The sequence below is a fragment of the Xyrauchen texanus genome, chromosome 43 (genome assembly GCF_025860055.1).
Source record: "Xyrauchen texanus isolate HMW12.3.18 chromosome 43, RBS_HiC_50CHRs, whole genome shotgun sequence".
Lineage (NCBI taxonomy): Eukaryota > Metazoa > Chordata > Actinopteri > Cypriniformes > Catostomidae > Xyrauchen > Xyrauchen texanus.
Genome location: NC_068318.1, coordinates 24,323,439 through 24,348,870, shown reverse-complemented (window position 1 = coordinate 24,348,870; position 25,432 = coordinate 24,323,439). Strand labels below are relative to the sequence as shown.

Sequence of the window (25,432 nt, the reverse complement as noted above, 5' to 3'; positions counted from 1 at the left end):
TCAATACTTATAATGCTGAAAAATAGAGGTCATCAATCCTCACAAGCTCAAAAAAACAAAACTTTATTTGATCGCACATAGTAACTTCCAGCTTATTTATAAAATAATAAAGTTGATTAAACAAATGTATGCTGTCATTCAGCTACACTCAAGATACATATTATGGAAAGTACATTCAAATGTCTCCAAACTTTGCTTCATGTATATTCATGTTTGAATGTACATCAATTACTGATCTATTAACCACAATGTTAATGACTAAGTAATTATTAAGGTTACAAAAAGCATGAAATAAATATGCTCATTCTAATTCCATTCCAATGCTCACAAAAAAATAATAACAGCTGCCAATTTATAATTGCTTATCAATACTTTAAAATGACACAATAAAATGACACCACACGTAGCAGAACAGAATGGCAGTTTAAATACATTTTGACATACAGTAGATTTAGCTGTTAATTAATTTCATGATATCAAAGAGCTCCATGATTTCAGCAATACATTAGATCAATCAGATCCATTTAAAATATCCAAGTTCTCATAACTGGTACTACAAACTATCTAGAGTGGCTTCAGGTCACAGATACCGTCCGATAGTCTTCAGATCAACCGAATAATCCCCATTTAAAAATATATGTAAAAACATGATTGCATAAAGCCCTTGTCGCAGGTAAAACATCTTCAATCTTCAGTAGTTGTGCTGGGTTTGGGTGCGATTCTGTGTGGTCAGCAAACGTTGTTGCTGCTGTAGGAAGCTGATGACTTCTGGACTTCTCAGCAGAGACTGTCGACAAAAACAACATTAGCTAACACTTTATAGAAAGTGCCTTTGGCAAGAAAAAAATCTGCTAGTAGAAGGAATAGTTTAGGTTAAATTTTATAACTAGTACTGACTGATTCACGAAAAAAAACATTCACGAGAGTTGGTATAGTAAGATTAATTCATGAATCTGACTGATTCGGTTCTCAAGTTGAACTCACTAACTCACTTAAGTAGTTGCAGTGAGTGGTTCTAAGGTTAACAGCTAACTGGATGGGCCTGTTCCAACAACAAAGCTATTATATGCCTTCAGAAGTCTTGAAATTTGTGAAGACTTGAAAAAATTGTGCTTTTTTTTTGTCTTTTTTAAAGCTTGAAAGCTTCATTGGTAATTGCATGGAAAAAAGCAGCCAGTCCATAATTCAAAATGTCTCCTTTTGTTTTCTCCAGAATAAAGAATGGGGTTTGAATAATGAAAATTTCCATTTTTGGGTGAAGTATTCCTTTAATTAAAATGTAATCACACATGTAATTAGGCAAGAGAGGATTAAGAAAGGTAAAAGATTCCTGGCCTAAATAAGACTTAAATAAGTCAATAAACATTGGCAGAAGCTTAAATTATATTTCCATATTCCATTTTACAGAACTGCATGAATTATGCATCAACTCCTTCTTAGACCCACACAGACTCATTCAAGTAGACTTGCTATTTCTCTATATGCAAAGTCCCGCAAAAAGGTGTTTTGATGCACTTACCAGTCTTTTCTGATTCAGCACCTGCTCAATGAGGGAAGGTCTGGCTGGTCTGTCCCCCATGGTACCCAGCCGTTGCTTAGTAACAGAGACAGGCCTCTCCTCCGAAGCCTCCTACAAATAATTGTAGGTGTAAAGAGATTTTTTAACAGAACACAAATTAAAAGCCAGATAAATAAAAAAAGTCCAATCTCTATTATATATATATATATACATATATATATATATATATATATATATATATATATATATATATATTTTAATTATTTTGTATTTTAGGTTTATTTGGATTTAATTTCAACTATTAATTTAAAGGAATAGTTCACCCAAAAATGAAAGTTCTCTCATCATTTATCCACCCTCATGCAATCCCAGATGTGTGTGATTTACTTTCTTCTGCTGATAAGATGTAAATATTTTTGGAAGAATATCTCAGCTCGGTAGGTCCATACAATAGCAAGTGAATGGTGAACAAAACTTTGAATCTCCAAAAAGCACATAAAGGCAGCATAAAATTAAAGTTTACCACCCGAGTGGATTAATCCATATCTTTAGAAGCAATCGAAGCAGTTCTGGGTGAGAACAGACCAAAAACCAAGCACATTTTTTCCACTGTACATCTTGCCAATGCAATCTATAGGCATGGTCATGAATTCAAGTTCGATTGCACAGAAACAGCTGATGTCAAGATTTATAGTGAAAAAGGAGTTATATTTTGGTATGTTTTCACCCAAACCTGATAAGATCGCATCTGAAGACATGGATTAAACCAGTTGGTGGTATGGATCACATTTATTCTGTCTTTATCTGCTTTTTGGAGCTTCAACGTTTTAATCATCATTCACTTGCATTGTATGGACCTAGAGAGCTGAGATATTCTTCCAAAATATTTACATCTTATCAGCAGAAGAAAGTAAATCACACACATCTGGGATTGCATGAGGGTAAATGATGAGATAATTTTCATTTTTGAGTGAACTAGCCCTTTAAAGTTAACCATGACAAAAGCTATTGTCAATTTTGTTTTATTTTTCCAAAAACAAGCTTCTTACTTCTAACTTTCCTGATGACATAGCCTGGTCGCTTTTTTTCTTCTTATATTTATCCTTGTACATTTTATTGCGGTGTTTTTTGCACATCCAGGGTTTCCTGGCTTTTGCCACCTGTGTGGTGGTCTCCATGCAGCCGTCATAGATGCAGGTCTTCAGCACATGCTCGCTCTCTCCGGACGTCTCGTCGTCGTTGAGCTCTTCGGGACTCGCTGCTCCGTCTCTCGGGTCAGACGTCTCCAGCACGTCGCTCTCCTCGTCGGGATCGTCCGCGTCGTACGGGAAGTTCTCCTGGTCAGACGGGGTGGTGCTGCTCTCCGCGGGTCCGGGGGTATTACATCCCTTACCCGCAGAATGAAGCACGTTGTCGCTCATTTTATCTTTAAAGGCAAGATTAAAATGCTCAGTAATTCTCAGCTGTCATGCACTGTCCACAACCTTGTTTTCAATAAGGGGGCGAACCAGACCTCTCCTTTTGTGGATTGGCACACAATAATTTCGTTTGGAATTAAAATAAAAGGTCTTTGATTAAAACACGGACTCCGTTCATTGTAGTAATCCAGTAAACATGATCTATGTGCATCTTAAAATAGAGGATTAGCCCGCTTATTATCTTTAAAGGACCCACTTGTCAAGACAAAAATAAAACAATGATGGCGGCGTTAGAGACTCGCCTACACATGATCAGACTGGCGCTGCGAGGGCGACCTCTAGTGGCACCACACGACAGCACTTTATTAGATGACAAAATATCAGTCAAATAAATAGAGCTGTACCTGCGGTTACTGTGCTAGGAAGGCTTGAGTGAACTGATTTTAAACATTCACTTAACCATTTCGTGACCGTAGGGAAATGTTTGTCTTTTTTTTTTTTTTTTTTTAATAATTTTCCAGTGCCATTAAAGCATAAAATCATGAATTCAAAGATATTATACTTTCATTCCGGAGCCCTGGCTTTAAATGTAATTATTTTTCCCCCACAAGATGGCGCCATTTTCTCATGTTTAGCTTATGGAGCAAATACATGCTTTTTCCCTATTTTCTGTTTGCTGTATTATAGAGTACTGCAGGCCAATTGAATAAATAATGCAGCTAAAATTGTGTGGGTGTGTTGGTATGATGTCAGTGTGTTTTGTATGTGTGTATTGAGGAATTTGTGAGGAATTCGCTTCTTATGTAAAAAAAAAAAAAAAGGAGGAATGAGTCGAAATACATTTTTTTATAATCAATAAACTGCCAGACATTTTGCCATTCTGTATATATAGGTTTACAATATAGAAACAATATTAACCAATCACAACAAAGTGTGCTGATAAAGATGAAGTGCACATGACTGCCTGCTGTTGTCCTTGAAGCAGCAATAACCTCAGCTTACTATGACCTGTTAAAGAAAGAATTTGGCTTAGGACCCCATAGATAACTTTATTTTCAGCGCAGTTCATGAGACTACACAAGAACTTCAGGTCACGCTGCCTACCTCTCGCGACATGGGGCAATGAAGCAAAAACTCGATTTATTTATCTAAAGACAGGTCCACTGTCCACCACAGAATGCAAAACAGCTGCACAAAAACAAACCAAACCTACTAAATATGTCTGATGAGTATGTAGTCGGAGAATAGATGCATTTCTATGCCCAGCCTCATTTGTTTAAAACAGAGTACTCAATCGAACAGAGAGACATCATAGAGGAAGCGTGAATGTTTAGTCTCCATTCTGAACTGGTGAACATTTGTGACAGACTTCAGACTGAAGAGATCGATACCTCAGCGAAAAACATTTGTTAGGTGTAACGTTCTCGGCCATAATCAAGTTGATTTTAACTGGCTAATGAGATGCAGGCAACACAATCTCAGGCTTGAATAGCTGTTATGAGCAATTTTTTGGACTGGTGCCAGTTCATGGCAGGTGGAGTTTCCCACCGCGATTCCGGAAAAATAAACCAAGTCATCGACAGAATGTACTGTCTCTTGTCGTAGCTGGTTAAGGCCAAAACTCTGATTAACATAGAAAATATACCTTTGATCATGTGTCGTATGCCATCAGGTTAGGACACAGTGTGTCTGTAGCTGCAAATACTAAATATTCAAATAATTTTTGGGGGACACAGTATATTAAAAGGCTACATATTAATGGCTACATATTTTTCCTCTGCAATCTTTTCTCTTCAGCATCTGTTTCTACATGGTGAATTAAAAATGCTTCTTTCCTAAGATGTTTTTTGATGAACAAATCAGGATTTATTTAAGGCTTCCAAAAGATGACATGTTGTTATATATGTATTAAAGTTTATCCATTGTCTAACAGAATTGTTTTTGTTAATATACACATTTCCTTATTAAGTCAGCGTGACAGTTTTTAAACAGGTCATTATGTACATGCAAGGTGTACATAGTCTACATGGTCTACAAAGGCAACATTTGTGGATGATTACTATTACTATTTTATTCAGTTACTACACTGAAGAATTCATTGCAGTTTTAAAATCCCAATCTAAAACAATGACATTCATTAATATGATGGTGATTATTATTATTATACAACACTAATAATAATGATACATATTTAGGTTATACATACAAAATGATATTAATATTTCATTGAGAGATGTGTATGAACAAGCTGTCACTCTCTTTGTGTGTGAATGTCTTTCTGTCATTCAGTAGGACAGCGATGACACTGTTGATCTCTGTGAGGAGATGCTGCAGATCTCCATGTTAGTGAAAGAGCTTCCTGCCTCACTGCTGCACTCAGGGTATGAAGAACTTGAGGATATGATGTTCTTCAGCCTGTGAAGTGCAATGATCAGCAGGGTGAGCAGAAAAAGCAGCAAGCTGAGGAAGATGGAGACGTAAACATAAACATTTGCAGGCCGGCCAAATATGGCAGTTGCCGCCCCTGTAGAAACAGATGTTGGGCTGAACCTCAAAAAGCTCTCGCTGTCCACCTCTGTGCCATTTAGCTCCTTTACCGTTCCATCCATACCAGACATATCTATGGCGTTTCGGAATCTGGAAAAAAGGAGATAGATAAGTTAAATTAGTTATTTTAGAATTAGTTTGCTGACCTCATTGTGACACGTCTTTTTGTAGATATATTTACTGAAAAGGGCTTTTCGCATATGAAATGATTAACCAAGGGTCAGTTTTAACTCTGGGTAAATGGAATTCTGGGTTGTAATGTCTCTATGTTTCACACTCTTCATGTTCTATCTTGGGTTAGGAATTAATCCTGGGTATACAGTATCAAAGTTCCTTTCAAGGCTATTCAGTTCACATGGCGGCCAACTTTGGAACGCTCAAGGGCTGCTATTTATATGTATACCAGCTAATGTGCACGTGCTTTCTCGAGTTGATTGACAGCCAATATCTGTATCTAAAAGGTGACTGGCTTAACATCCGTTGGACGTACCAATTTCTCCCATTCATTTTAATAGCAGTGGCCCGTCTCTGCTAAACTGTCTCTGTACAGTATTCAGGTTTCGTGGTTTTACACTGCACATTTGTAAACCAGAGGTTAATATTCTTTTGTGAACGTTAACGTTTGTGTATGTATAAGGTAGATAACAATGATAGGATTAATAAAGCTCACAACAGGTTTAAGAGCCATAAGTTATGTGTTTCTTTATATAGATGTGGAATAAATAATTGTGTGCATTAAGCATTGTTAAGTAATTATAAGTAAATAATTTAATATGTGTAATATAATATTTCTAAGCAACAATGACGTCATGTCCGGCAATGACGGTTAGTTTTTTTTTTTGTGATGCAATATGGGAGCGATACAGTTTTTTGACCGTGTAACATTTTTCCAGTTAATTTTGTTATTAAACTATATCTAAATGAAGTTACTAGACTATTGAATGTTATTCGAGTTCATGCTCACACAGAAAGAAGAAGCAACAAGAAGAAAATTTGGACGGATTGCTATCACAACAGGTATATACAGCAAAAAAGCAAAAATCGAGGTTACAGCTTGAGGCAGTTCCAATGGAAGAGAATGGGGCCAATCTGTAAACGTTGAAATACTGTCTGTTTCAAAAGTAAAGCCACAAGACACGAATTTTACAACTTTGTTGCCATGATGACATAATGGCGTAAACTCAAAAACGACTTTTACAGCTCAAATAATACACAAGTTTTAACAAAACAATTAATATAAGGGCTTTTGGAAAACTATAAGCTTCACATTTCTGTCTTTAAACTAAGGGCGTAGCCAGGAAATTACTTTTGGGTGGGCCTCAACAGAAATGGATGGGACAAGTTTTCCTTTTTCCTTAACAACAGAAATGTTCTTTCACACTTATAGAATTTATGCATTTTTAACTATTTTATAAATATATTTTTGAAGACAGAGAATCATCCCAAATATTCTGGGTGGGGCTGGGTCTAATTTGGGTGGGCCTAGGCCCAACACAGCCCACCCTTGGCCACACCACTGCTTTAAATTCTCCAAAAATTGGGCCTCAATTTTTTTTTGGAAGAAGAGGCACAAGTCAATATAATTATTTGTGTCAATTAACTAATATTATGCTACAGATACAGTTGATTGAGCTTAACTTGTACTGAACCCGGAATATTCCTTCAAGCACTGTGTGAAAAGACCTAAAGAGTTTCAACTTAAAGGATAAGTGTGCAATTTTTTTAATATTAAAATATGTTCTCCTTACTAAACTATTCCTGCATTCATATATGTTTATTTCCCCAAAAATTGTAAACACTACGAGTCTCTTGCGCTATCAAAACATTGCTCAAAATAGCAATGTGGCTAATACAAATTACACAATTCTTCTTCAAACATCGATTAGATCTGTGTTTGTGAACATATCATACAAAGGTTTATGGGAATATTCATATTTTTTTTATTCCCACTGGTATACTAGAAACAATTATTACATTTTTATATAAAAAAAAAGAAACAAAAAGAAAACAAATGACTAACAAAATACATCCTATAGAAACATAAGTTAAACTTGAATGTAATTATAATATAATACATTGTTCTGCTACCAAAGAGGGTGTATACTCGGAGAATTTAATTTTATTAAACCCCCTAAATATATATATTTTTTCATTTTATTCATTAAATGATTCTAAAAAGAATTTCTTGCAACATCACCACTCATTGTCCACAACAAATACCTCTAATGTAATCCTGATCAATGCACCATCATAATGAGAATTGAGAGATATTTCTATTTATCTAATACGCCGGTCTTAATTCATGTCAGGCCAACACAGATCATTGCCACACAGTATACATTTCCTTTTCTGATCTCTATCTTTGATGCATTTTTAATTTATTACTCTTCTGAAAAAATCAACACCAACAACTAGAACACTTAAATACTTCAGATTGAATGTGAAGAGGATGATAATGACATTTAATTATGCTTTTTGTATCCAGGCAACATGCATATTAGTGAGCTCATAAGCTGGTGCGGTTTGTTATTTGGGCCACTGACGGTCCATTAGGACTTTAGGGTGGCCACACTGGCTCAGTGGCACACACAGAAGGTCACTCTGTTGTTTACCACCGCCTGCATACTCACAGCTCATGAATAAATAGATTGAGAGGTACCTGAGCAGGAAAATGTCATGGCTTTCTGTGTTTGAAAAGAATAACATGCCATATCTTTTGTTTGACAGGCAGTCGGTAGCAAAAAATGGAACAGGAAAAATTTGTATTTTTATAGCTGTTGTGTCTGTGGTCTGATTTCATCATATCTGATCTTGTTTTAAAGGATAGCTCATAAAGAAAACAAAATCTGACATCATTTACTTACAGTAGCTTCATGTCATTCCAAACCTTTCTTCAGTGAATCACAAAAGTAGATGTTAGGCAATATGTTATCCTCAGTCACCATTCACACAGCAGCATCAACATTCTTCAAAATATCTCCTCTTTTGTTCTCCACAGAAGAGAGAACGTCATATGAGAATTTTCATTTTTGGATGAACTATTCCTTTAAGACTCTAATTGAAAGCATATACAAGCCCGGCGTCTCTAAAGCTTTCAGCTGTGAGCTTAAAAGTATTTCATATTTACAAGCTGATATATGACAGGCAACATGACATAATTCATATTTAGTCCTCGCACATTTCCCGTGAGACAAGCACGATTCAGCAGAGGTCACCTCAGCTGTGTGAGAATCCTTTTCATTTAGCTTTCAATTAATAAGAGAGCAAATGTGTTTATGCTGGAGGTGCATTAGAGTGGAAAGAGCTGCATCTGATTTCAGGGCACCATTTGCCCAATTATCTTTTTATTAGGGTGAATATAGGTAAAGTGGGACACATTTTGCCATGGCAAAAAGCATCCCACTTTACCTATTTTCACCCCATGTGTTCTATCATGCATTGTTCTTAATCACAACAGGTTGGTTCAAGAATATATTTAGTGATGCTTGCTAAAGATTATTATTTTGTGAGCTTACTATAGTGGGTAATATTTTTAAAAATGTTGTATTTCCTAACCCTAAGTGATCAACTTTACAATTTTTGTTGAGGCCCACACAGATGACAAAACAGGAGATAAAAAATGACATAACCTTATATTATAGCCATGTTTAGGGGTTAGAATATCATAGAGACTAGAGGTGGGACAGAAAGAAATCACCTAGCATGTCCCAGCAACCATCCAGAATGTAGTAATCGCATAGCAGTACACTAACAACCATTAAGAACTCTGGCAAACACTTGCATTGTGGCAGTGAATTTTGCACCACTCACATTTTCCCCAAAAGATTACAAATCTAGCTATGTTGTGAATTTCAATGAACTGATAGCAGATCAGTGTAATGTTTACTCACTGTTTAGTTGTTTTGTTTTTTGAGAATTCTACAATTGTACACAGATGTTGCAAAACATTTTTTGGGATATATTTTGGATGTGGTTTACCTCACTACACAAAACTTGCTTTTTGTTTGTTTGGTGATGTATTTTGGTCACTGAAGCTTCACTGTGTGGGACGACAATGTCTGAGCCAAAGTGGGCCCAGAGAGCCTGTGGTTAAAGTTCTTTCTTATAAAAGGAATGATTTATGACATCCTTTTTTGAGAGTTGTGAGAGGCAGTCTTTTGATGTAGCTTGCATTCCGAAGAAGACAAGTCCGCATTTCAATGCAATATAAATTGTATATATATATATTGTAACATTTAAATTGGAATCACACTCATTTTTCAGAGCATTTCTTCGATCAACAGTCTACTCTTCCACAAATCCTGGCACCCAAGTTATGTCTACCCCCACTTGTTTTTCCATTTTTTTGTGAGATGTGAATCCCTGAAGAAATCTAGGGGAAACTGGGATTAGTGGTCACACTTTTCAATTGAGTGACTATTTCTCAGGGTAGGTTTAGTTTTGAAAAGTACATTTCTGTATATGCACATACTTAAAGCCTTGGCTACAAAAAAACTGTTGGTGCAGCTATCATTATGAGGACTCTCCATTGACATAATGATTTTTATGCTGTACGAACTATAGATTATATCCCCTAAACCTACCTCTAAACCTAACCCTCACAAAAAATTTCAGCATTTTCAAAAAAAAAAAAAAAACATGGTTTAGTATGTTTTTAAGCAATTTGAATTATGGGGACACTAGAAATGTCCTCATAAACCACATTTATAGCATAATACCCTTGTAATTACCAGTTTGTAACCTAAAAAACATGTCCTCGTAAACCACCCAAACCTGCCACACACATACACACACACACACGCACACAAAACTGCTCAAACAGTGATCTATCAGATCACAGCATCGAACAGAAGTGATTAAAATAACTACTGACCTTTCTTATGCAAAATAGAGTCGTTGGCATTAAAAAACGCAGCTATCCATCATGCTCATGTCATGGTCCTGGTGTGATTTCCTTATGGGTTCCCTCAAGCCAAGTATATGCAAAATAATTTGTGGCAGAAGCGTATTTGGATGTGTTCGGTCTGGTGCATCGATTCTCAACAGTGGGCTGGATATTGATTGTACAGCTGTTGTACTTTCAATTCCCCCTCCCTCTCTGTTTCATTCCTATCATCTCTCTACCTTTCTTGTTTGCTCTCTCCCTCTCATCTCCATTGACGTCTTTTCTCTTTCTTTACTTGCTGATTGTTCTTGATTTATGCTTTAATTAATATGTAAAAAAGATGTCTGATCACAATTATAGTAGGTTGAGTAGAACTCTCAAAAGATGGCACAGTCACACTTGCTTTAATTATTAGAATTAGCATTACCTTAGTGATTTAAAATTGCCTGGCAGAAGTTGACATTTTTGACACCAGAAACATAAATGTAGCTTGTCTCAATGTATTTTAGACTCTAAACCTTTTTTTGTCGCTTGTAGTCCCACAGACCTTTCATTAGGACTTCAATACCCCATCTTATACATCAAGCATAGATGTGTTCATATTAACTAAGTCAGAAGTTTACATACACTTAGGTTGAAGTCTTTCAAACTAATTTTTTAACCACTTCACATATTTATTATTAGCAAACTATAGTTTTGGCAAGTCGTTTAGGACATCTACTTTGTGCATGACAAAAGTAATTTTCCCAACAATTGTTTACATACAGATTGTTTCCCTTTTAATTAACTATATCACAATTCTAATGGGTCAGAAGATTGCATACACTAAGTTAACTGTGCCTTTAAGCAGCTTGGAAAATTCCAGAAAAAGATGTCAAGCATTTAGACAATTAGCCAATACCTCAGAAAAAAATTGTGGAGCTCCACAAGTCTGGTTCATCCTTGGGAGCAATTTCCAAATGCCTGAAAGTACCACGTTCGTCTGTACAAACAATAGTACGCCAGTATAAACACCATGGGACCACGCTAGGTCCCATTGTGCTAGGTAGGCAGTATACCGCTCAGGAAGGAAATGCATTCTGTCTCCTAGGGATGTACGTAGTTTGGTGTGAAAAGTGCAAATCAATCCCAGAACAACAGCAAATTACTTTGTGAAGATGCTGGAGGAAACAGGTAGACAAGTATCTATATCCACAGTAAAACGAGTCCTATTTCGACATAATCTGAAAGGCTGCTCAGCAAAAAAGAAGCCACTGCTCCAAAACCAACACAAAAACAGCCAGACTACAGTTTGAAATTTCACATGGGGACAAAGATCTTACTTTTTGGAGAATTATTATCTGGTCTGATGAAACAAAAATTTAGCTGTTTGGCCATAATGAAAATCGTTATGTTTGGAGGAAAAAGGGTGAGGCTTGCAAGGCAAAGAACACCATCCCAACCGTGAAGCATGGGGGTGGCAGCATCATGTTGTGGGGGTTCTTTGCTGCAGGAGGGACTGGTGAACTTCACAAAATAGATGGCATCATGAGGAATGGAAATTATGTGGATATATTGAAGCAACATTTCAAGACATCAACCATGAACTTAAAGCTTGGTCGCAAATGGGTCTTCTAAATGGACAATGACCACAAATATACCTCCAGAGTTGTGGTAAAATGGCGTAAGGACAATAAAGTCAAGGTATTGGAGTGGCCATCACAAAGCCCTGACCTCAATCTGATAGAAAATTTGTGGGCAGAACTGAAAAAGTGTGTGTGAGCTGGGAGGCCTACAAACCTGACTCAGTTACACCAGTTCTGTCTGGAGAAATGGGCCAAAATTCCAGCAATTTCTTGTGAGAAGCTTGTGGAAGGCTACCCAAAACATTTGACCCAAGTTAAACAATTTAAAGGCAATGCTACCAAATACTAACTAATTGTTTGTAAACTTCTGACCCACTGATAATTTGATGAAATAAATAAAAACTGAAATAAATAATTGTCTCTTCTATTATTCGGACATTTCACATTCTTAAAATAAAGTAGACATCCTAATTGACCTAAGACAGGGAAAGTGTTCTACGATTAAATGTCACGAATTGTGGAAAAATGAGTGAGTTTAAATACATTTGGCTAAGGTGTATGTACACTTCTGACTGTAAATTACACTAGATGTAATTTTTTATTATTATTAATATTATTAAAATTGCCATTATTATAGTGATAGGCTGATATATTGGCCAAGCGAAATGGTCAGATATTTGGCCAATTGTTGAATATTGGAATCAATGAACCTTAGTCAAAGTGAATTTCAAGTAAATAGTGTAAACATGTTTGTGTAATTTCAGATCATATGTGTGCATCTCTATAAAATTGCTGTAATTATTGGCATTATATCAGACATCGGCCACCCCACTTGTTATTGGCATTGGCCATTGCAAAATCCATTGGTCAACCATGATTATATAATGATTACATTTTAATCTAAATTTTGTCAAGTTTGTCTTGACAAACTTTAATGTTGGCTTGACAAAGCCTTGTCTGAAAGTTCTAAGGTGCTGTAAGTAATGTTGTTTTATAAGATGGTATGCAGAAAATGTTCCTTCTCCCTGAAGGATATCACTGAAATAAGTGCCTTGCAATATCTCACCGGTCTCTTTGACAGTACTAGATTATGTTTTTTTGATCAGCAAATCAGAAGACTTTGATGTGATTTCTGCCTGTCAATCATTTTGCACATTCTCACAGTGTAGTAGTTGAAGCAGATCATTCAGGTTTTAATGGCATATTCATTCATAACAGTTGTCAGCTGAGGACAGTTAGATTAGATTGACAACTGTGAGAAGGCGCATTGCTATTCTACTGTTTTGGTGACGGTCTCAACGCTATCTTTGGAGGGAGTGTTTTGGAAAGACGGAGAGTGTCTAATTGAACATCTCAGTCTCGTGAAAGTTCCAGAACAGCTAAAATTGCTTGGAGAACATTTAGATTTTTTTTTTTAAAGTTTGAAGGTTTAACAGGCCCTATACAGACAGAAATACAGTCAGAAAGAATGATAGATTGTTCACAGACAGACAGACAGACAGACAGACAGACAGACAGACAGACAGACAGACAGACAGACAGATAGATAGATAGATAGATAGATAGATAGATAGATAGATAGATAGATAGATAGATAGATAGATAGATAGATAGATAGATAGATAAAAGTGTACTATGAGTACCCGGATAATGCACTTTTTCAACCATGAGGAATGTTGAACACTTCATGCACGTAGTGCTTGCAGCTTGCCATACGTAGCGGAGTGGCGGGGTTACATGGCTCCGTTGCTGATCTGACAAGCAATTGACTACGTGCACTGAGCCTCATGACATACTTCTGCTTTGAAATAGTGTGGCCTGCTAGTTTCCAGTTAAATGTGTTTACATGCGTCATAGTTGCCTAGAAACACCACTTAAAATGAGTGTTCGAAAGAAGATTTTAAAATACAGATTTTTTCAGAGATAGGAGATTAAATATTTTGAACATTACCATGTATAGCTTCTTCAAAATTAAGTGGAAGAACAGTTTTCAGAGCTGTAATTCAGACCAATCCGATCTGAGAAAACAATGGCTGGTAAATACTCCAATCCAAGATCATTTCACTATTTCTCCTTACACAGAGGTCTGTAGCAGACATTTAACCACAGATCAGCTTGAAAAGCAAATTACAAAAGGTGGAAGGAGACAACGGGTGTCAGCACCAGTGGCGCTCTTTGAATAAAACAACTACATGCTTCAGTCACAGCCATGTTCCATGTGTGAGGGAGGAGAAAGACGCAATGAACACATGCATCACCCTGTTTTTATAATAAATGTGTATTTATTTTGTGTCACTGTTTCACTGATAAGTACTGTATATCGATAAATGTTGAAATGCAAATTCATAAGAGCTGCTAAAGATGAGTTATTTAATTATTTTATTTGATAATACAACTGCTTCATTCTCTTCTGATTGATTTGTTAAGGATGTTCTGGGACATTTATCCAAAGAAAAGTCATTTGTAATTGTTGTATGGTGGAATTTATCATTGAATCTCAACTGGTATGAAATATCATTAATGAATGAAACATGTGTTCATGTTTGATTTATTATTCAGGAGCTGAGTTTAGGTACATTTGGAAAGGAAAAAAATATATAAAAGATGGGCAAGGAGGAGGCAGCAACCGGCTGAACAGTCAACATAAAGTTTTAATGAGAAACTCAACATAAAACAAACAAACACAAACACATGCAGCGTGGCCACATGCATCTCTCTCTCTCTCTCTCTCTCTCTCGAATTGGCATCTCCGGCTTCCCTTTATCTCACTCTTCCGCTGATCATCCGATTCAGCACCGGCCGTGCACCCTCCCGGCCACGCCCTCCCCACCCAATTCAGGCCGGGGAGCCACCGGGCTGCACGCGTCTCTCGCTCTCAAACTGATGTCTCTGGCCCCTCTTTATCTCGCTTCCCTGCTGATCATCTGATTCAGCACCGGCCATGAGCCCTCACAGCCCGGCCACGCCCTCCTCCTCATCACACATGTTTACAACTATATTTAGCGCTGATCTTTGCTATCGGATCATCCGAAATGCATCTTATTCCAAGCTGTAAACCAGGTTTTAAAATGACTGCAGCCAGAGCTAGGGAATGCTCTAGAATGATTTCCGGTGGAAGTCCAACTCACATTAATTTCCCCAATAAGACCCCAAGGAAAAAGGTGGATAAATCACAGAGAATGTGGCAACTAGTGACATTTCAGTAACAGCAGCACTTTACAAAAGTGAATTCAATGCTGTAACATCACCTCACACTGTGTGAATATGTACGCTGTTTTTTTAATGAAAGTTTTGAACTGAGTTCAATTTAGGTCGATACAACACTTTAAAAGAAAACAATGTACTACATGGCTGAGTGCATAGTGTATTTTGTAAGTGCATAGTGAAAATGTCTAGTGAGTCATTTGCAACACAGTTTTAGAAAAGTCAAAGCACACAATTCCAGAACAGTCTGAAGGTCTGTAAAAAAGCTCTTTGCAATGGCTTTTTTCAAACCACCATAACTAAAAACATTAATTATTATCCATGGGTGAAAAACAGACGAAGTATAGCCTCTTTTTAAACTGAAGCAGTTTGATCAATAAAGAATCTGTAATAAGTGCATTTGGTTTGATTGGCTGAGACCAGGGCTGTAAGCACCTTAGACATTGAAATATTCAAAGTAGTATTCAATCAATATAGAATTTTCAATAAATAATTTTACCTTTGTTACCTTTTAATAATTTTAATCTTCTGACAGCCCTGATAGTTTTACAATAATTCCTATTTTATAGGTTTAATAAAGCAAAATCTTAAGTCCCTGGCACCTGCTTACCCCCTGGTGTATATTTACCTGTACCCTTGGTTAGGAATCACTGCTCTAGATGACAGCAGTCCAGTTCAAGCCGGCACTATCTTGTCTTCTCCCATGGTACTGTGCTCAGTCATTCATGTCAGACAGAATCAATCACCACCTTCATCAACATCACAAGCAGAGATGCCTCTTATGCAGAAAACTGTCTTTGCACATCAGGCTTTATTCTCACAGATGAAACACTAATGATCTTTTCATATTGAACACTCATAGAGCTTTAGCCGGCAGACGTAAGGGCTGGCAGTCATATTCTTTGAGTAAGGCACCAAAACAAAAGTCTTTAATTAATTTAAAGCAAAAGATTACCCAAAAATTAAAATTCTTTCATTTTTCTCACCCTCTTATTGTACCAAACCTGTATAACTTTCTTTGAAAGATTGCTTTCTGCTTGTTCTTCAGGATTATGCCAGAGCCACTAGTACAGAGGATTATCTGCTTGTCTTTGGTATGAAAAATTAAGAGGCAGATCTGAAAAGTACTGACAGTTTCAGAATATATTAGCAAAATATGACAACAGCGTTTTAATGGCAATCTAGCTAATTGTGCATTTAAAAAATATCACAACAATGGCTGTATCATTAATACAATCTTGATTTGTCATCTCAATAACCGTTTTTATGTAAGGTCTGTCTGCAGAGATTCAGACTGGCATATGGATTGAGCTTCAGAGGCAAGCAGTGGGGCAGAGCCATCCATGTCAATAGGACACAGACATCATGCCTCCAGGGAAGGTCTTATCTCCACAGCTCTGTGCACTGAAGACAGGGCAAAATCTACACAGATTGTGGATTGACGCAAACCAAAGAGAACGTCTATCCTGCACAACTGACTTCTTTTATTGTTTTGTTTTACGAACTGGAATTCTGATTCACTAAAAATGAAAGCTTGTGTTCTCACTCGTTACTGATTCGTCATGAACCAGCGACACTCTTTCTATTCAGACCACTGCTTTTATCATTTATAAAATAAAAATAATATGCTAAAACTAAATTAAAATATTTTTGTTAACTGAAATAAACTTTAAAGAATAATTGGAAAGACTGAAATGAAACTGAAATGCAAAAACTACAAAAATAACAAAATTAAAAAGTTTTTTATTACACAGTATCTTACAATTAAATATGAAAATTGCACCAGATAGCTATAACACTAGACTACCATGATACATTTTAACAGTTAGCGCATTTACGTGCACATAAATATGCAGATAAGTACTTATTTAAAGAATCTGAGATTGCAAGACAACCAAATTTACATAAGACTTACAATTATCTGGTTATTCTCTGTTTTTGATGTCAAAACATAAACAGGCATGTGCACAACACTTGCATACATTGGATAAGCTGTTAAAAATGCCATAACATGAAAATGGGGTAATAGGAAAAAATCTATTTGTGTCAATAATTTTTTGCTTAAACCGTTTATGACCTTATCCCGATCAAGGAAATCCATTCAAGGCATTTACATGACCTTACGCGTTGTTGGCTTAAGCATAATCAGCATTAGATTGTACGTATACACAGTGGTTTGTGTTAAAAAGATTTAAATTATCAGTTAATTTATTTACATTGGCAGCTCTAAATGATACAATACAATACTTTAGGCAATTGCAGAATAGTCCCATTAGTCACAGATACACTTCAGAAAATTACGCAACTATTTCTGGGCTTAAAAGTTACAAAAACCAAACCAATGGAGAACATTGTATCTCAAAAGGAATACAATGTGGCCCCCCATGCACTACTTAAAGCCCGATGTAGCCCCTTTACCAAAATAGGTAATCCAACAGGTAGTCCACAAGAGAGTAATTCAAACTGGAGAGAGTATGGAGAAAAAACTCATGACTGAGCACAGAACTCAAAGTGAGCGCTGTTTAAACAGCCAAAACAATCTTCAGTAATGGCTTGCAGGGGAGTTCTCCACTAACTGCAGGGAACATAGGAGAACCGGCATGTGAGTCATCTAGTGGCGACTGCTGGAAACCACCAAGTGTGACATTTACATGTTTACCAACGGCCGATGCTAAGATTTCGATAAAGTTTTGGGAGTTACTGAACATTTGCATTGCAGTCATACACTTTCACAAGTTCAAAACTATACTAGTCCTGATTCAGACTATGCGTTTTCATATTCAGCAGAATATTCCCTTGCCTCATAAAATTTGCAAGGATGGAGAGTTAGAGGACAATATCTACCCCTAAACTTTTATTGGCACCGCTCTGGTGTCAGCTTAGATACTCACTAGGGACTGTGGTAACTCTAAGCCCTACTGTGCTTGATCCTGTCCTTTGGGCCTCTATAATTGCTGCAGCTAATGCCAACGCCGAGGCACATGATGCTGTTGAATTTCGATAAGAACAGCGCCTTGGCTGATTTTTTCCTCTACTCCATAAAACTGTAAAAATCATCAAATGTTCCTTATTCCCTTGATACAAATTATTCAGCCCAGCATTTAGTCAATGGTGTGTCTTTTCCAATTGCATGCAAGTGGGCCAAATGTTACAGCATGCCAGTTGACTACAAGGCCGCCTGAACCATTTTGATTACACGGTTTTAACTTCAGGGGAAATGGTTGGCTTGATAATGAATCATCCATTAATCCTGAGTCTGTTCTACTGGTTTTGACAAGAATGTCATGTTTGAAGATACTTTGCAGCAGAAAACGGCAATGTGTCAATCAGGATTATGATGTGGCATACTCAAGGCACTCTGTGGAGGGGTACACAAGGGAGCATTTCAGACGAACAATCCATGGACAGCTCTCGCTCGTTCTGTTTCCCTTTTACATTTTTCTCCCAGCCAAGATGATGCTCTTTGCATGGTAATCCAATTCTCAGAGGTCTCGTATATATCTCTGAAAGCTCACACACAATCACCTACAAGTGGCCTAGACACTGACAAACAGAACGACAGCCTCAGTAACCATTCACTTTTATTGCATCTTTTTTCCATTCAATGAAAGTGAATGGTGACTGAGGCTGTCATTCTGCCAAAAATGTTAGTCATTCTGCCTAAAACATTTCCACAGAAGAAAGAAAGTCATATATGTTTGGAGCAACATGAGTGTGAGTAAATGATGACTATCCCAGGAAATTTCTTACATTTTAGATCAAAACTAAGATAAAATAGAAATAAACAAATATTAGAAACATGATTTATTCTACCACTCATTATTTCACATGCAAATGAGCTTTGCTGCAAACACTTCATTGTCACTGTTAATTGAGCTTAACTTGTATTGAATCCAGAACATTATATTAACAGTACATGTATTCTCTTGGAATTGAACCCACGACCTTGGTGTTGTTAGCATCGCACACTACCATTTGAGTTGCAGGAACACATAAGACTCATTTCTATCAGTAGACAGAGGGAATTTTAAGCCTGCACAATCTTGGTACCATAAAGGGAACTTTGGCCTTTGTTGTAAACTAGCATTGACAGTTTACAGCATATATATGAGAAGTGGAAATTTATCACTTGTACTTCAGTTGCCTGCAGATTGTGAGCAGCAATACATCAAGATAATAGAATGACAAAGATCCAATTCAATCTGCCTTACACAGCATACTGAACCCTTATTCATTTTACTGTTACAACCTCTCCCAAACGTAGATCTAAGCATATTCATATGAATTATTACCAAAATGAATCACTTATTAACAACAGGGTTACCATGGTCATGGAAAACCTGAATATATCAGGAAATTCCAAGGCCTGGAAAAGTAATGTAAATGATTAAATTGTATAAAGTTATGGAAATCTCTATAGTTCATACATTTCAAATTTTCTAGTATGCAGCTCAGAAATATTTCAGCACTAGAAAGTGCTTTTTGAGTGCATTGTCTGTAGAATTATTTAAAAAAAAAATCCATATCCAGTTATTATAAACAACTGTCATGTAAATGTAATGGAAATTCATTGGTCAAAGTTTATGGGAACCTTGTAACTATGTTCAGAGCAGTGGCATGGCCAAGGGTGGGCCAGGGTTCGCATGGGCCCACCCAAATTAGACTCAGGCTGCACAGAATATTAGAGATCATTCTTTGACTTCAAATGAATATTTATAAAAAAAATGCATATGTTCTGATTTCTGAAAGTGTGAAAGAACTGTTTGAATGTGGCGCTTCTCTGTTGTTAAGGAAAATTTGGTTAAAAAAATTGGGTGAAAACTTGGCACATCCATTTTATTGAGGCAAATTCCTGGCTACGCTCTTGGTACAGAGTGATTCCTTAAACAACAGCAGATGCATTTTGGTCCTTCGTTCGGTCATTTTGCAACAGTATTCAAAGTATTCAAGGAATAATGCATTCCCTGCAGCTTGCCTTATGTTATTTTAACGGCAATAGGTTTAATTGAGCAGAATATTTATAACATTCTTAACTATATAGTAAGCGAGCTTAATCTCCAGCTATGAGTCTGTTGTAACATGTCTTGCTGCTTGTTTACTCACACCGCCTGATTAAAACCTCAGCAGCCTCAATCTTGCTCTGTAACACAGTTTACCCTGGCTGTCGGCACTCTATTATTGTTGAAATGTCTGTCTGTGCCAGACAAAAAGTAAACAACAGTGTTAGGGATGGTAAGAAAGAATGCATCAGTTCCAGACATGGTCTGTTTCCAAGAGTAAAATCAAAAATTGACGGACATGTCGAGACAAGAATAGTGCAATACATTTTTCTCTGTGAATCATTAAAAGCAGAAATTGACATTCAACACTTAAACTGATAGTTCATCCAAAAATAGAAAATCTGTCATCATTTACTCAGCCTCATGCACTTCAAAACCTGTTTGACTTTCTTTCTTTCCTAGAACACAAAAAGAATGTTAGGGACTGACCACCTTATTCACATTCACTACATCTTTTTATTCCATTTAGTGCAAGTGAATGGTGGCCAGAGCTTTGAAGCTTCAAACAGCACATAAAGGCAACATAAAAGTAATTCATACAACTCCAGTAGAAAAATCCATCGCTGCATCCGAAACCGCGTCTTTACATTGTATTTGATGAAGGACGCATGTTTCTGCCACCAAAACAGTAAATTCTTATAGGTATGCATGTGAGTAGTATGAATAGATTTTGGACATACTTCATCCGGGGACGTGGGCATTGTCCCGTGACCCGAATATATAACGTATGAACAAAAAAAACGCGAAAATTATCTGCTCTGGTTTTGTAAAAACAAGCTCAATTTAAGTGCAAGGAACAATTATCTTGGTATATGTAGCACTTACAGTTGAGAAGTGCCATCTGACTTGTGGATCACCGCCATTCTTTGAAATCCAGCGGTTGGAATGTGATGTCGCCTCATTGGATTGTTTGGTGTCTAGTCGATCCGCACTTCAGACATACAACTCCATTGGTGTACTGTTTTTGGCATATTAAAAAGTAGAGAATTATGGATATTCGGATGCATGGTCTGTCTTCAGAAGCGATATTATTGGTGTGGGTGAGAAGCAGATCAATATTTACTATAAATTCTCCTCCCTGCACAATGGATTGCGATATTCATGAAGCCAGATTGAATCGGAATAACACAAGAAGAATGTGGATATTTAAAGTAAAAAAGGACTTAAATATGGATCTTTTTTCAACCACACCTATCATTTAGCTTTTGAAGACATGGATTTTACCACTGAAGTAGAATGGATTACTTTTATGCTGCTTTTATATGCTTTTTTGAGCTTCAAGTTGAGATATTTTTCTAAAAAACTTTTTTTTTAACCATTCTTTAATTTTTCTACAAATATCATAAACATCTGAGGTGGAATGAGTAAATGGTAAACTATTCCTTTACATTTTATTATTATTTTATTTTTTTTAAACGTTCGTGGCGCTGGGTCTGGCTTTTTTTTTTTAAAAAAGACGTGTTGTCTTGTACAAGTTTGGTGTGAATATAACCTATTTCAACGATATTTCTTGACCCATCCCTTCGAAAAACGTGTATTCGGTTTCCATGGTTACGGTGACGAATCGGTAACGGGGTTGTTTTTTAATTAACATATATTTGCAACACCTGGGAAAGTAGCAATGCAAATTAGTATATTGATGATTGGTCCTGAATGTCGACATGCACGTATAAAATTGTCGAAGAGATTTAATTGAATTAATAATTTTGCTCCCATTATTTCCTGCAGATCGTTAAGATGGCAACCCGCGGCGTCGTTACTCTTTCCAGTCGTAGCTGTAAGGAAAACATTATGGGTTTGGGAAGAATGAATGGCCTGTGCGCTCACAAGCCCGGCCAAAGGGAAGTTCTCGGTGTTTTGAGCGCGAATGACCAACACAGTCGAGTATTTGGCCAGGTTGGTAGCAAGGTTTTTCACTTTCACGTCAAGAGTCAGCATGGGAGTAAGGAGATTGACGTTTTTGCCTTCGTTTTTTAGGTTGCATCCAAATATCAACCAGCTTTCCACGATCCTTCTGTCCATGACTTCACCACTTGCCAGTCCAGTGCTGGTGTCCATGTGTCTGAAACAGTCCTGGTCCAGTCAACTAAATCAGATGGCTCATTCTTGCTGTCCTCCGAGCTGCTTCTGCTTGATGATGCTGTCAATGATATTGGCTCAGGTGTGCTGCACGATTGCCAGTAGCATGGGTTGTTGACATGTCAGCTAGGGCAGGGAATTGATTCTTTGATCCGAGGTGTTAATCTTAAATTGAACAAGCCTAATTGTGATCAGCTAATTCTCAAACAAATAAAAACTAGTTTCAGTTTTGAATGCCAAGTTACTGGAATCGCTTAAGCTATATTGTGCAAACTGGCACTATATTGGCCACCCTGCTCTCTAAATGTTGGCCATTAATAAAACCATTACCACCTGGCTTTAAGTTGCATCTTATTATACCTCGATTTTTAGTTTACATATGGATATGTGTGGCCTAAAACCTAAAGTTGTTTGTGGGGATTTCAATTTTTTATTAAAGGGTTGTGCATGGATGCATCTGTGCAGTCCTTGCCAGAGGAAGAAGCCGCTGCTTCAGAGAACACCTTGTGTGTTCCAGGATATACAGAGGACATCCATCGACACCTGCGTAAATGCGAAGTTTGTGTATATATATATATATATATATTTATAACATAGTTTTGAAGCAGCATGTATGTGGCTCTCGTCTGTAATGCAGTGTGTCTCAGGTTAAATACAGGGCCAAACCAAGCTACATGAGAAAGCAGCCTGACATAACCAACTGCATGAGGATTATCCTTATTGACTGGCTGGTTGAGGTTGCAGAGGAATACAAGCTGTGTTCGGAGACTATCTTCCTGGCTGTGAATTACCTGGACCGCTTCCTTTCATGCATGTCTGTCCTGAGAGGAAAACTGCAGCTTGTGGGAACTGCTGCCATACTTCTGGCAGCGTAAGTGAAGGGTTTTTTTTTTATTATTTTTTTTAATTTAATTTGGTGAATGTAATTCTTTTAGCTTGCGTTTCTTTTTAAGGAAATATGAGGAGGTGTATCCTCTGGAAGTGGATGCGTTTGTGTACATCACAGATTGTGTACACCTACACAAAGAAACAGCTGCTTCGAATGGAGCAACACTTGCTCCGAGTGCTTACCTTTGACATGACTGCACCCACCGCTCACCAGTTTTTGATTCAGTACAATTTGGAGGCGCATCTCTGTGCCAGGACTGTGAATCTTGCTTTGGTAAGAGCTTTGAGAGAGTTCTTATTGGACTCCTGCTGAATTGGATATTGATCTCCTCGACTCCCATAGTATCTTTCAGAGTTGAGCCTGCTTGAAATGGATCCTTTTGTGCAGTATCTGCCTTCCACAATTGCTGCTGCTGCATATTGTCTGGCCAACTACACCCTAAATGGGGCTCTGTGGGTGAGTTTAAGTTTTACTGTGACCTGGCTTAATTTGGTAGACCTAGTTGCTGGCCCTTTGTTAAAAGGGATAGAGGGTCAGCATAGGTCATACTCTTTGGGATCCAGAGAAATTCCGGTAGTTTAATTTGTCCATATGCATGTACAAAATGGAATCTCCGTCTATTGATGTGAATGTGAGGCATGTAGCCTATCATTTGTGGTAGTCACCTAACTGAGTCTTATATTTATGGCAGCCTGACAACTTGTATGCCTTCACTGGTTACACTCTGGCAGTCATTTGCCCTTGTTTGAAGGAGCTTCATAAGCTCCATTTATGCGCTGGACATCGACCCCAGCAGGCTATCCAGGAGAAGTACAAGAGGGCCAAGTGAGTCATTTTCTAAATGTATTTCTCCCCAATGACTAATCTATATACTACAGGTCAAAACACTTCCCGTTTTTATTGAAATTTACAGTTTAATGTCAATGTTCTATATGCTTTAAATTTCAGAGTACAAATGACCATTTGGAGAAAGAAATCATGGAATCGTTTTAACAAAATGTAATCTAAATTTGACTCCAAATAGCCACCTTTATCAGATATAACAGCCGAACATGGATGGCATTCTTTCTACAATGGAAATCAAATGTGGTTCAGAAAGTTCTTCCCAACACCATTGCCGTAGTTCACACACATGTTGCACTTGTAGGTTGCTTTTCACCCTTATGTCCAGTTAATCCCAAACCAGCTCAATGGGGTTTAAGTCTGGAGACTGTGCTATCCATGATTTGAAGCCTACCATCTTGTTTTCTTCTAAGGTAGTTCTGACATGGCCTGGAGGTATGTTTTGGTTCATTATCTTGCTCTGTAGGAATAACCCCTGACGAACAATGTGTATACCAGAGGGTATTGCGTGGTGCTGCAAAATGCTGTGGTAGCATTTTTGCTTCAGGGTGCCACTCACTCTGTGCAAATCTCTGGATCCAGCAAAAGAGCCCCAGACCATCACGCTTCCATGTTTGTGTCACACTGAGGAACCATCCTTTCGCCTACTCGCCGGCATACAAAAACCCCAAATTTTGATTAATCCGTCCTATAAGGCCTAGTCTTCAGTAGTCCACTGGCGACGCTTCATGGCCCAGGCAAGCCACTTTCTTTTGCCATCTTCGCAATTGCTTTCTTGGTGCCACTCAACCGGTCAAACCTGCAACTTTAAGTCTTTTCTTCAAAGTTTAAACTGAGGCTTGCTATCTTTGACCAGTGTTAAGCTGTGCTTGAAGCTGTTGTCCTGTGAGCCGACAATCACGTAAGCTGTTGACTCTCAGAAACTTTTCTCCTGATTACATTGTGGCTTTGGGTCTGCCAGACCTCTTCCTGCCAGTTTCCAAGTGGCTTTGGTGTAGGAAACCGTACTCCCTGACACCTTGGCTTTGTTTGCAATTTCTCTAAAGGAAAGACCTACACTTAAGGGTTATAATGGTCTGTCTTCCTCTGTTAATTGCCTTCTCGCCATTTATGAATGCAGTAAAATACTATACAAATAATGCTTAAGAGGGTGTTGTTCCAACACCACTTACAAACCCTCTGTCTATATAAAAGCAATCAACAAAAGTTGGGACACCTGTAGGAATTGGTAGCATCAGCTTTCAAGGCTTAATTTACTTCCATTGCTGCAGAACAGCTGTAAGTTAACCCATTACTTGTTCCCTGAAAAAGGCCTTTTTTGTGTAACTGATTTTTTTTTTTTTTCTTTTCTCATTCAGATATTGTGGTGCATCTCTACTCAAGCCAGTGGAGGCTCTACCAGTCCCCTAATAGATGCCTTAAG

General features: G+C 37.5%; 3 protein-coding genes across 4 annotated transcripts; 1 reads left to right on the top strand and 2 right to left on the bottom strand.

Moving 5' to 3' along the window:
* Positions 1-47: 47 nt before the first annotated feature.
* Positions 48-3,232, bottom strand: rfxap (regulatory factor X-associated protein). The gene is made up of 3 exons (XM_052115772.1): positions 2,569-3,232; positions 1,520-1,630; positions 48-787 (listed from the first exon to the last, which is right to left on the bottom strand). Exons 1-3 carry the CDS (start codon positions 2,938-2,940, stop codon positions 692-694), a joined length of 579 nt encoding a protein of 192 aa, XP_051971732.1. The 5' UTR covers positions 2,941-3,232; the 3' UTR covers positions 48-691.
* Positions 3,233-4,817: 1,585 nt separating this feature from the next.
* Positions 4,818-15,910, bottom strand: LOC127636203 (serine-rich and transmembrane domain-containing protein 1). 2 transcript variants are annotated; one of them, XM_052116629.1, is made up of 2 exons: positions 15,767-15,910; positions 4,818-5,574 (listed from the first exon to the last, which is right to left on the bottom strand). In XM_052116629.1, the coding sequence occupies exon 2, from the start codon at positions 5,553-5,555 to the stop codon at positions 5,223-5,225; it is 333 nt and encodes a 110-aa protein (XP_051972589.1). In that variant the 5' UTR covers positions 5,556-5,574; positions 15,767-15,910; the 3' UTR covers positions 4,818-5,222. The 2 variants fall into 2 exon arrangements, with proteins under 2 accessions (XP_051972589.1, XP_051972588.1); XM_052116628.1 differs by lacking the exon at positions 15,767-15,910 and adding an exon at positions 10,358-10,516.
* Positions 15,911-21,935: 6,025 nt separating this feature from the next.
* Positions 21,936-25,419, top strand: ccna1 (cyclin A1). The gene is given in 9 exon segments (XM_052116510.1): positions 21,936-22,094; positions 22,176-22,359; positions 22,717-22,835; positions 22,925-23,148; positions 23,231-23,288; positions 23,290-23,439; positions 23,509-23,622; positions 23,858-23,991; positions 25,368-25,419. Coding segments are annotated over 9 exon segments (1,194 nt in total).
* Positions 25,420-25,432: the final 13 nt, after the last annotated feature.